At 41.1% G+C, this 12860-nt stretch overlaps 1 protein-coding gene across 4 annotated transcripts; it reads left to right on the plus strand.

The window, feature by feature from the left end:
• LOC307134270 (E3 ubiquitin-protein ligase TRIM39-like) lies at positions 1 to 12638 on the plus strand. 4 transcript variants are annotated; one of them, XM_079829872.1, is made up of 8 exons: positions 1 to 158; positions 3208 to 3292; positions 5553 to 6124; positions 6252 to 6332; positions 6535 to 6768; positions 6860 to 6998; positions 10964 to 10999; positions 11257 to 12638. In XM_079829872.1, the coding sequence occupies exons 2-8, from the start codon at positions 3220 to 3222 to the stop codon at positions 11802 to 11804; spliced, it is 1683 nt and encodes a 560-aa protein (XP_079685998.1). In that variant the 5' UTR covers positions 1 to 158; positions 3208 to 3219; the 3' UTR covers positions 11805 to 12638. The 4 variants fall into 4 exon arrangements, with proteins under 4 accessions (XP_079685998.1, XP_079685999.1, XP_079686001.1 ...); XM_079829873.1 differs by lacking the exon at positions 10964 to 10999 and having other exon boundaries at positions 28 to 158; XM_079829874.1 differs by lacking the exon at positions 3208 to 3292 and having other exon boundaries at positions 46 to 158.
• Positions 12639 to 12860: the final 222 nt, after the last annotated feature.

Raw genomic sequence — 12860 nt, forward strand, 5'->3', positions numbered from 1 at the left:
GGAGCTCTGACATCACTGTAGTTCAGAGAGAGATTCAGAGAAAGTGAAACTAACTTGATCAGCCACAATATGGACGCCTGAGACGATCAACCTCTTCAAACAACAGAATATTTATTGATCCGCTCAAAGAGTCTTGTGGACACATCTGATCCTCACAGGTAATGATAGAAATATAAGAGAGATTGAGCTGAACAGGTTTCTAATGGAAGTGATCTGGTTTAGTGGGTTTATGTCAAACTGGGATAAGTTGAACAGAACCAGGTTTAATCATGTCAAATACTCGACTACTTTGGTTGTTTACTGCATTGAAATGGTATCAGAATTATATTAAAGGTATGTCATTTGATTGGTTGTAAAGCAAAGTTTGGTGTTTCTGTGATTTTGTCACGTTACATAAAGACTAAAGAAGCAGGAAGTAAAATGAACTGCAGACAGACTTGACAAACCTGCTAAAATCACATTTATATTAAAGATTAAACTATACTTAGTCATACAAGCTACACTTGGTCACACAATATTTATGTTTATTTTGTGGAGATATATATTTATTCGTAGGTAAGTATGTGACCTACTTTGTAATGTTTCTGATGTAAACAGAAGGTCATAGTTCAGATTGTCCAGTGAGTTTATGAGTTATGAGTATGATTGTGTTTCTCTCACTATCTGTCACGGGTGGTTGCAGGCAGACACACAAAGACCTTGTTGCCTTACTTCCTTATCAGACAATGACTTATAAGGCAGCGTTTGTGCATGAAGGCACCTCACAAAACTGATTTCAGACTAAGGCAGTTTAACAGTTTAATGATCTACAGCAAACTAGAGAGAGCTTTGGTGAGAACTAAACAAATATTTAATTACTACAGTAGAAATTTCTTGCAAGAAACAACATCAGAAGTGGAAAATGTTGGTAAAAAAAAGCACATTTACACACTGATAAGCAAATGGACACAATCTTTTTTTTCTAGCTCAACTGTATCCAACTGTCAGACACAACCAGGGAGTGCTGTTGAGTGCTAACAAGGGTGATGACTTGCAGGTGTAGGAGATTGAGGAATGGGTGCAGGTGGTGAGCCGGAGGGATTCTGGGAAGTGTAGTGTAGTGTTATGGGTGACTGAGCTGGTGATTGTGGCAGTACGCCCTTTCCGAAAAGAGCAGTGGAGGAGGTTTGGGAGGCGGACGAGGGTGAGGCGAAAGGGATGGTGGCAGATGGATGACGAGACCACGGCGGTGATGATGGAGGGTGTCTGAAGGCACAGACCCAGAGCTCACCAGTGCGACAGCCCACGGCAGAGTAGAGGGAGGGAAGAGCCAAGATGGTGGGTGGCTGACGGCATCTGGGGGACGACCAACGGAGACAGAGCCTGGGCAGAGCGACATCGCTGGTGCAGGAGACCCAGGTGATGTCACGGCGGCGAGCGTCGTAGGTGGAGCCAGAGTACCCGAGGACTGGGGTGATGATGTGCGACCGAGTCGATGCCAACGAGAAGGAGGAACCTACTGCAGACGAAGGGGTAGAGGGATGGAGTGCAGCGTATGGCCCGTAAGTCCATGGAAGTGGTATGACGACTGACCAAGGGGGAGCCAGTGGGACGAGGGAACCCGGAAGAGCTACAAGGCTGAGGGTCTCTGGTGGAGCTGAAGGTGGGAGGAGCCAAGATGAAGCCGACAGGTCGACGGGCCAAGATGGACCGAAGGGATCCGAGGCTGGAGGTGGAATGGACAGGTGCTACCGGTGGTTGCATGACCTGCGGCTCGACGTCCTGGCAGGACATCCCCAGAGATGGCGCAGGGGTGCAATCATCCAGAAGCGATGGGGCTGGAGGACTGGCTGAGCTCTGTGGTGGTGGAGATGAAAAGAGCAGTAATTTCAAACCGACTGATGAATCACAGTTCTTAGAGTTCTGGACAATTCAGATATCAGGTGGGATAGGGTGGGAATCGACAAATCCCAGTCAAAGTCAATCAGCCTGTCATCATCTCCGTTCCCTCGGCCACTGGTGTCGTGGGCTCACTCTCCTGGTCAGATCCATGTTGGGCCACTTCTTCCGGGACGATGACCAGCTCTGTCCTCTTATCCTGGGGCTCTGGCTCACGCGTTGCAGGGGGCTCATGTGACTTCTTCGTGGTCGCTGGTGGTGAAACGGGCTCTGGGTCTCTTTCCAGTTCAGTCCTGTGGTTTCTGGGAGGTCGATAGGATGGTAGAAGGTTGTCCTAATCCAGAACAAGGTCTTCAGGGTCTCGTTGTCGAGTGCACTGGTGATAGCAAGGCAACAAATGTCCTTAATAAATGAAAAAAAATAATTGCTCTCTTGAGCCAGGACGCTATTCTGGCCATATCATCCATTTTGGGTGGTCTGATCTTCTGTCACAGGTGGATGCAGGCAGACAGATGAAGATTATGAATGAAGTTCAACAACAGGTTTTAATAATAATATTCTTTATTCAGGCAAACAGGCAAGCACAACACACACTAAACATAACAGAGATCAGACATCTGTGGTCAGGGTGGTGACTGCTGATATAGGGAGTGCTGATGAGTGCTAACAAGGGAGATGGCTTGCCGGTGCAGGAGTTGAGGAATAGGTGCAGTTGGTGAGCCGGAGGGATTCTGGGAAGTGTAGTGTTGAGGGTGACTTAGCTGGGGACTGTGACACTATCAATAATATTTGAACACTTTAGTAGAAATAATGGTAACACTTTAGAATAATGGTCATTAGTTAACATTAGTTAACTACATTAGTTGACATTAACTAATAAGGAACTGCACTAATAAAGCGTTTATTAATCTTTGTTCATGTTAATTTCAACATTTACTAATGCATTATTAAAATCTTGTTAACATTAGTTAATGCACTGTGAACTAACATGAACAAACCATGAACAGCTGTATTTATATTAATTAACTTTAACAAAGATGAACAAATACAGTAACAAATGTACTGCTCATGGTTAGTTCATGTTAGTTAATACATTAACTAATGTTAACTAATGACCATTATTCTAAAGTGTTACCGAAATGTTTAATAAATGGTTGTAAGAGAATATGAAGTAACCCCAAATCTGACTTTTGAGGCAAGGTTTCATTTAAACTTCAGTGACCAAATACAGTAGCGAATGGGCTTAGGTCGGTCTTAGCAGTCTATTGGTCATAATTTATGTTGTGAAAAACAATATGTTTTTTATTTATTTCTTTAAATGGCTTGAAGAGGGAAAGAACAATGGCAGAATCTTCACCAACATCAACAAAAGCAAGAGAAACCAGGAGACACAGTATTGACTATTCTCCTCCATGTAAGTCAATAACCCAGAAAAGAATGAATTAGTGCATGAATGACTTTAACTCTTCTCATATAGTGATATTTCAAATGTACAGTTGAGGAATATACAGTACTACTGCACATTAAGGCACTGATCAGCTTTTCTGGGTTCATTTTGTAGTAATGACCAGCTTATACATGATCTCTTATATATTTGAGAAATCATATTTGATTTCTTCAAAGTTGCTCTTTCAATGAAACCAACTTCATGGGTTTCTTTTTAAACTTGTTGATTTTTCCCCTTCTCTATCTGCTCTAATTCATCCATATAATAAAATAATCTTTATCATCATCATCATCATCATCATTTAAATAATTTACACAGAAGCAGGGCCGTCTCTAGCTCTTTGGTTGCCCTAGGCGAGATTGAGTTTTGCGCCCCCCCCCCCCCCCCCCTAATTGTTAAGCCCACCGCCAACTATAGTTGCCAGTGTATAGTTGTCATTTTCCTTCTGTAAGTATTTTTCTAGATATTATCCATGTTTTATATCTTAATGACACACAAGCAGACAACCAAATAAAGGATTTCAAGAGAAAAAAAAAAGTATTAACTTCCTTCCGGTCACATGAGACTGCCAACTTCCTACCCCTACTTCCAGGGAGCACAACGAAGGCAAACCCTCCCAAAGAAAGGATATTTTCATGTTACTAATAAGTATTTTTGTTGACATATATATATCAACATAATCATGAAGGTCTCTAGAATCATCCAAACAAAACAAATCTTACAACAAATCTATAGTTTTTAGTATACTTAGTCAAACATAATACATTTGATTATGAATAAAGATTGATCTGTTGAAAGCAGTTATTTTGAGTTAGATGCTAAATGTTCTCCTCTTATTGATATTTGACATTGAAGGGGTGCATACAACATATTTGCCCACCGGCAACTATAGTTGCCACAGATTCAAATACAATTTTCAAGAAAAAATACAAAAACCTGGGGAAAATAAATGCAGAACATGCCATTCAGAAAAAATTGGGCACAAATGGGTTAAGTATTTATAAATACTATACAAACAAAAATGCTCCTGTAGTTACTCCAAGACTTAAAAAGCTAATTATGACTTAAATTATGTACTCTAATAAATTGCACATACAAAAATGCTACAAAGAACGTTATATTTAACGTTTAACGTTTATTATATGTAACAGATTTTTAACAAATTATGACTCAAACTATGGATGAACAAACAAAAATGCTTTTATAGCCTCTCCAACACTTAATCAAGAAAATTAAGACTTGAAGGATCAACTGCAATAAATTGGTCATACACAAATACTAGAAAGAATGTTCAAGGATATTTACCAAATATTAACTCCATAAACGGTGCAAAAACTCTCTTAAGCACCTGCACTTAAGCAAATTATGACCCATAAACTGGATTAACTATACCCTCTACAAACAAAAGTGCTATTATGGATACACTGTACTTACCACTACAAAATTAAAATATACAAGTTCTTGTAGCTCTATCCCTATCTTAAATAATAAAAGATGAACAGTTGTTTCTGGCATTTCTATTCACCTTCAAAATTGACGCAGCATTAAATTTTGGCTCGTCTGGATTTCCTTATTGTCAGTGAAATGCGTAGTAATATGTAGATAACTAGCTAGCTAGTGATAGCTTAGTGACAGCAATGAAACGTCCAATGCCGTCCAATATTAGTTGATAATATCGATAATACGAAGTTAATTTATTTCGTTTGACACCTTTATGGCTGAGATGAGAAGACTTACCTCTATACTGGGCTTTCTTTTGATCGTCTGCCTTTCTCTTTTTCCGTCCCTGTGCACTCGAGGGTTTAGACCGCTTCATTTTTGAAGAACGCGCCAGTGCTGAGCACTTGCCTGACCTAACGCCTGAACGCCTGTGCTCGACAATATTCACTTTCAATTCAATCTAATAATCAGGTTAAGTAATTAAACGTGCGGCTGAGGGGGCGCCCAATGATGATCTTGTTTAATAAACAGTATGTTTTATTTCGCTTGTTTTAATTCTATGCTTAATGGGAAGTAAGTTTAAGGGCGCCACTAGAGGGCGCCTGGCTGCGCCCCCAACAAATTTGTCGCCCTAGGCAACCGCCTAGCTCGCCTATAGCAAACGCCGGCCCTGCACAGAAGCCCTTCAAACAAAATGTCTCTGCATGAGAAACTTGAATTCTGTGTTTTTCAAGTGTCTCCAAACTTTAGACAAGTTGTGATTTATCTTCTTCATTTCTCTCTCCAGCGATGTCTTCCTCCAGCGGTCGACTGACGGAGGAGCTTCAGTGCTCTATATGTCTGGACGTGTTCACTGATCCAGTCAGCACTCCATGTGGACACAACTTCTGCAAGACCTGTCTGAATAAGTGCTGGGACAACAGCCAGACCTGCAACTGTCCATATTGTACAGAAACATTCAAACATAGACCTGATCTCAAGATTAACACCACATTCAGAGAAGTTGTAGATCACTATAAAAAGAAAAATCCTGAGAAAAAACCTGAAGTTTTGAAAAAACCTGAAGTTGTGTGTGACGTCTGTGAGGAAAGAAAGCAGAAAGCCCTGAAGTCGTGTCTGGTGTGTCAGAGCTCTTACTGTGAAACTCACCTGGAGCCTCATTTGAGAGTGGCAGGTTTAAAGAAACACAAACTGATCAATCCTGTGAGTAATCTGGAGGACTATATCTGTCAGAAACATGAGAGACCTCTGGAGCTGTTCTGTAGAGATGATCAGACGTGTGTGTGTCCGATGTGTGACGTGACAGATCACAAGAACCACAACACTGTTCCTATAGAAGAGGAGAGTGAAGAGAAGAAGGTAGAAGTTACTGACAAAACTGATTTTAAAGGCTCTTATCATGAAGAATCACATGCTCTTTAATATAAATGAATCAGTTTTGAAAACATATTGTGTTGTTCTGTGTCTATAAACTCAACTGATGAAGACACAGAAAGACGTGCAGCAGATGATCCAGGACAGAATCAAGAAGATTCAAGACGTCAAACACTCAGCAGAAGTCAGAAAAGTGAGTTTAAAATAATGTCATTATATGAAGTTCTCTACACAGATTCAGGAGCCAGACCCATCAATCATCATTATGAATGTATATAAACAGCAGTCATTGCGCCGAATACTTAATTTGCTATAGTATAGTATGAGCAATAGTAACACTGACTCTTGTCTTATCAAACTCCACTAATCATTGGTTGATTGTCCTGGTTGAGCAGAGAAACACAGAGGAGGAGAAAGCAGCCCGTGTTGAGCTCTTCACTGATCTCATCCGCTCCATTGAGAGATGTCAGACTGAACTGCTGGAGATGATGGAGGAGCAGCAGAAAGCAGCAGAGAAACAGGAGGAAGAGCTCATTGAAGAGCTGGAGCAGGAGATCACTGAGCTAAAGATGAGAAACACTGAGCTGGAGCAGCTCTCACACACTGAAGATCACCTCCACCTCCTACAGGTCAGTCAACATCTCTCTGATCAATGATAATGCAGTATATGACACCATAACACTCCCCATGCTGAAGGATTTCTCCTCTCTCCTGCTGTAGATTTACTCATCCCTGTGCAGCTCTAGAAACACCAGGAACTGGCCTGAGATCAGTATGAAGACTGATGAGAGTCTGGAGACTCTGAGGAGAGCTCTGACTCAACTGCAGGACACTCTACAGGAGAAACTCACACTAACTGGTACGACAATATCAAATACACTATACAGATACATATATTCATCATCTTTAAACATCAGCAGTGTTGGGGAAAATTACTTTTAAAAGTTATGCTTTACAATATTGCGCAATATTGCGTCTCTAAAAAAGTAACTAAGTTACTTTCATTTTTATGGAAATGTTTTTTTTTTTTGCATTACATTTTTCATAACAAAAAAACAGGAGATCTATTTTTGGCAAATGTCAAGGCCTTTTCACAACTAAAGTGTAATAATAAGCCTGAGGCTGAAGGAAATGCAGATTCACGTCTGTACAGTAGAGGCTCAAACTAACCTTTCAGCTGTGCTGCGGACGCAGAAGAAGAAAATTCAAGACTCTTACTTCAAGAATAAAAACAAAAAAAAATTAAACACAAATGTGATTTTTATCTAAAGTAATTTTGCTTATAAGGATAGTTGAAATGGATCATCAATGGTCAGCAGCAAATATATTGCTTAAAGGGATAGTTCACCCAAAAATGAAAATTTGACATTTATCTGCTTAACCCCAGGCCATCCAAGGTGTAGGTGTCTATGTTTCTTCAGTAAAACACAAATGGAGATTTTTAACTTCAACCGTTGCTGTGTGTCAGTCATAGAATGCTTGTCAATGGGGTCTAATTCTATTAGGGTAAAAAAAACATGCACAGACAACTTCAAAATAATCCATGCGGCTCGTGACGACACATTATTGTCTTAAGACACGAAACGATTGGTTTGTGCGATAAACCGAACAGTATTTATATCATTTTTTACCTCAAATACAACACCATGTCCTAGTGTAGGGACATCACTTCGTGTGTTTCAGATTTTTAATGAGAAACATACACAGACGTCATACACAGACGAGTTGGGCATGGGAACGTTATCGTCATGATGAAATTATATTGGGTTATGATTTTGCCATTATGACATGTTGGATTGTGATAGACACGTTTGAACATGTAACCCAACCCCATCCCTAAACTACCCATTTGTGTATTATATGATATAAAATACAGGATATAACAGGTAGATACGACTGCATGCACAATTTATTCAAAAAGTACAAATATCCCACGTGTTCTGAGGCCAAACCATTGATTTGTGTGAAGAAAATCCCCAAAAGTGATCAGCGTCTCCATCCGCCGAAGATCAAATGTAAAAAATTGCTGCCCGAAGAAACGTTAACAAACTGTAGCTCAAAGATCAGGGAGGTATTCCAGAAAGCAAGATTAACTTACCGTCACATAAACCTTGAACTCTCGGCTGATTAACCCAAACCTTGCTTACTCGAGGTTTGTTGGCTCCAAAAACGAGTCCGGGGGTAAGTTCAGCCGACTCAGAGTATGATCCCGGTTAACACACAAGACATCCTCAACAGAGCGACGAATCAATGATTCACCATGGAAACAGACGCTAAGAAAGAGTGCGCCGTTCTACTTCCTCTTCTTCTTTTGTTTAATGGCGAGTTACATAACCTACTTACTGCACATCGCCACCTGTTTGTGATTGTGCAATATTTTTTTCAATGTTTTCTTTTAATTAATTGAATGCAGATCCATGTTTGAGATGACAATAAACATTAAATATATTTGAATTGAATTAACATTTTAAAAAAAACAATTTTTTAATTCTAATTCTTTAGAATTAATATATAATATTGTATTTCATATAACTGAAACACATTTGGTTATATTAATAACTATATTAATGATATAAAACACATCTGAATACCTCTTACTCAAACTAGCCCTGGGTCATGAGCTGCTCTGGAGCTGTTATGTTCAGAGAGTGAGTTGCTATGGTTACTTACATATCCTGAAAGTTACCTCCGTTTTTGGAACCGGAAGTTGCGGTTATCCGCTTACTTATCCTTAAACATATTCGGGTATGTCACATAACCTGCTTTCTGGAATAACCCCAGGCTGTGCCAACTGTTCTGGAATCAGCAAACCGCAAACTGTCAGTAACACATTTGATTTGTAAACCGGTAAAGGCAGTGAAATTCATGATGAATAATCCTAGTATTTTTACTTTAAAGAACGCTCTCTTTATAATGGATGAATCTGTCGATCACAAGTTTATCTGGACACTTTCCAAAACTCCCGTTATAGTGACGCTCTTACACTACACAACAAATCTCTTACTGTATTTACATCGTGTTTGCATTGTTAGTTATGATTAGTGATGCAACAATACTGTGAATATTGTGAAATCACCTTACAATGACGAGATTCACTGCAGTCACGTGATCAACAGCCTATCATCTGCATCACTGCAACCTTGTGATGGGAATAGATTTAAATATAATCAACACTTTTCACAATTCGATTTCAACAGCTGTAATAGTAAAAACATAGTAAAAGTATTTGAGAGGGTTCTACATGTAATACTTATTTCATATGCAAAGATGTCAGCCAATCACAGCAGTGGGAGTTTACACTGAAGTCTCACAGCAGCCAATCACAGCAGTGGGTGTTTACACTGAAGTCTCACAGCAGCCAATCACAGCAGTGGGTGTTTACACTGAAGTCTCACAGCAGCCAATCACAGCAGTGGGTGTTTACACTGAAGTCTCACAGCAGCCAATCACAGCAGTGGGCGTTTACACTGAAGTCTCACAGCAGCCAATCACAGCAGTGGGCGTTTACACTGAAGTCTCACAGCAGCCAATCACAGCAGGGGGTGTTTAAACTGAAGTCTCACAGCAGCCAATCACAGCAGGGGGTGTTTACACTGAAGTCTCACAGCAGCCAATCACATCAGTGGGTGTTTAAACTGAAGTCTCACAGCAGCCAATCACAGCAGGGGGTGTTTACACTGAAGTCTCACAGCAGCCAATCACAGCAGGGGGTGTTTACACTGAAGTCTCACAGCAGCCAATCACAGCAGTGGGCGTTTACACTGAAGTCTCACAGCAGCCAATCACAGCAGTGGGCGTTTACACTGAAGTCTCACAGCAGCCAATCACAGCAGGGGGTGTTTACACTGAAGTCTCACAGCAGCCAATCACAGCAGTGGGGGTTTACACTGAAGTCTCACAGCAGCCAATCACAGCAGTGGGTGTTTACACTGAAGTCTCACAGCAGCCAATCACAGCAGTGGGTGTTTACACTGAAGTCTCACAGCAGCCAATCACAGCACAGGGCGTTTACACTGAAGTCTCACAGCAGCCAATCACAGCAGGGGGTGTTTACACTGAAGTCTCACAGCAGCCGATCACAGCACAGGGCGTTTATACTGAAGTCTCACAGCAGCCAATCACAGCACAGGGTGTTTACACTGAAGTCTCACAGCAGCCAATCACAGCAGTGGGCGTTTACACTGGAGTCTCACAGCAGCCAATCACAGCAGGGGGCATTTTACACTGAACTCTCACAGCAGCCAATCACAGCAGGGGGTGTTTACACTGAAGTCTCACAGCAGCCAATCACAGCAGTGGGCGTTTACACTGAAGTCTCACAGCAGCCAATCACAGCAGTGGGCGTTTACACTGAAGTCTCACAGCAGCCAATCACAGCAGTGGGCGTTTGTGAATATGTTTTAGATAAAAATCATTTCAGCAGAAGAAAATCAATTTGATAGACATCAAGGGTTTGAGATGCACATTTGTTCTTCCTTAGAGGAGAATTTCAGATCTGTTGCTCAAACAGCTTTAATATTAAGTTTATTTAGGTTTAATATTTATAGATTTATATTTCCTCAATAACATCAGACACAAAAATAACTTGCATAAAACATTTCACCAAACATTTGTAAAGTTAAATCTGTTTGTGAAAGGAGGAATATTAAGAGCTGAAGCTCAAAGCAATAGTTTCTGTTTGATTCTCTGAATATCAGCAGAGACACACACATTGATCAGATAAAACATGATATTGAGCTCAACTCTTTAAATATAACCTTAAATCTCGTCTATAATTCCACACATAAACATGTCAAAGATCTGATGATGTTTTATTGTCATTAGTCTCTACAGTTTTGAAGAGGATGCAGCAGTATGCAGGTACAGTGTGTGTGTGTGTGTGTGTGTGTGTGTGTGTGTGTGTGTGTGTGTGTGTGTGTGTGTGTGTGTGTGTGTGTGTGTGTGTGTGTGTGTGTGTGTGTGTGTGTGTGTGTGCGTGCGTGTGTGCGTGTGTGCGTGCGTGCGTGTGTGTGTGTGTGCGTGTGTGTGTGTTAATCAGTTTAACACTGATTAAATATTACAAACATCTTCTCAGAATGTGTGTATTGAGTTATGATTCATATTCTCTGTTTTCTCAGTGGATGTGACTCTGGATCCTGATACAGCTCATCCTAAACTCATCCTGTCTGATGATGGAAAACAAGTGAGAGATGGAGACATTTGGCAGAAACTCTCAGACAAACCACAGAGATTTGATAGCTATGTAATTGTCCTGGGAAAGGAGGGATTCTCCTCAGGGAGATTTTATTTTGAGGTGCAGGTGAAGGGAAAGACTGACTGGACTTTAGGAGTGGCCAGAGAATCCATTGACAGGAAGGGAGAGTTCACACGGACTCCCAGTGATGGATTCTGGACTGTGACTCTGAGGAATGGGAATAAATATTCGGCCTTTGCTGGTCCTCGTGTCTCTCTGTGTCTGAGAGTGAAGCCGCAGCGGGTCGGTGTGTTTGTGGATTATGAGGAGGGTCTGGTCTCCTTTTATGATGTGGAGTCCAGCTCTCATATCTACTCTTTCACTGCTCAGTCTTTCACTGGGAAACTCTATCCATATTTTTGCCCATATCCAAACAATAAAGGTAAAAACTCAACTCCTCTGGTCATCACACCTGTCAGATACAATAAATGAATTTACAGCCCAATATGAAACAGGAGATGAAAGTAATGATCTTAATAATTAAATCTGAAAACATTATGCATGTGCTGATATTTTTTATTTTAATTTGTCATTTATAATTGCATATTTTAATTTAAAAATATAACGCTTTTTCAATAAATGATTTTTTTCATAAATATTTAATAATTTCATGGCATTTTTCCCTCATCTCTACTCGACAGTGAAACTGCCTGTAAAAGTTTAACATTAAAGTCTAACTCTAGTAACCAGTGTTACGCAGCAGCTTGAGCTCAATCATTTTACTGTTCTTACACAAAATACACATCAAATATACTTTGAGTAAGAGTAAAATAAGAATGTTTTCTGTAAATACAATAAACCTTCACTTAAATTATGCTTGTGTTTAGCATATTTCTTAAAAGCTTAACTAAGAATATATTTATCACTAAAGTACTTCTACACTCTAAAAAAAAAAAAGGTTCTGTATGGCACCAAAAATGGTTCTTCGTCATTGTGGCGAGCAGCGAGGCCGAGGGACCGTGAGGGCGGGACGAGGCGGCGCTCATCAGGGAGGATGAGCGCCAGCTGCGCGCCGCAGCGATCTCGGCTCTCGCGGAGGAGTGAGGGACTATAAAGGAGGAGCGACGACAGTGAGGGACGAGAGAGGACCAGGCCTGGATTTTATGTTGAGTTTTATTTACGTTTTGTTATGTGCACGCTGCAGTCGTCCGTGAGGGGCTACAGCTTTTTATTTTCATTTTGTGTTTGTTTGTATGTAGGCGGCAGTCGACCGTGAGGGGCTGTCGCCGCCATTTTATTTTGTGTTTGTTTGATTAAAAGTTTGTTTAATGTTCGCCGGTTCCCGCCTCCTTCTTCCCGTACAAACAACCTTTACTACAGTGGTGCCGAAGCCCGGGAGGAAGGAGGGACATGCTGTCGAAGAGCCCTCGCAGCTGAGGGGGATCGCGGTGCCGCGGAGTTCGGGCAGCGCAAGAGGAGAGAAGTCCGCGAGCGGCTGCCCGAAGCGGTGGTGCTGGAGCGGATGAAGGTCGGTGGGACGGAGAGCTC

This window comes from Gobio gobio (genome assembly GCF_949357685.1).
Source record: "Gobio gobio genome assembly, chromosome: 11".
NCBI classification, from domain to species: Eukaryota; Metazoa; Chordata; class Actinopteri; order Cypriniformes; family Gobionidae; genus Gobio; species Gobio gobio.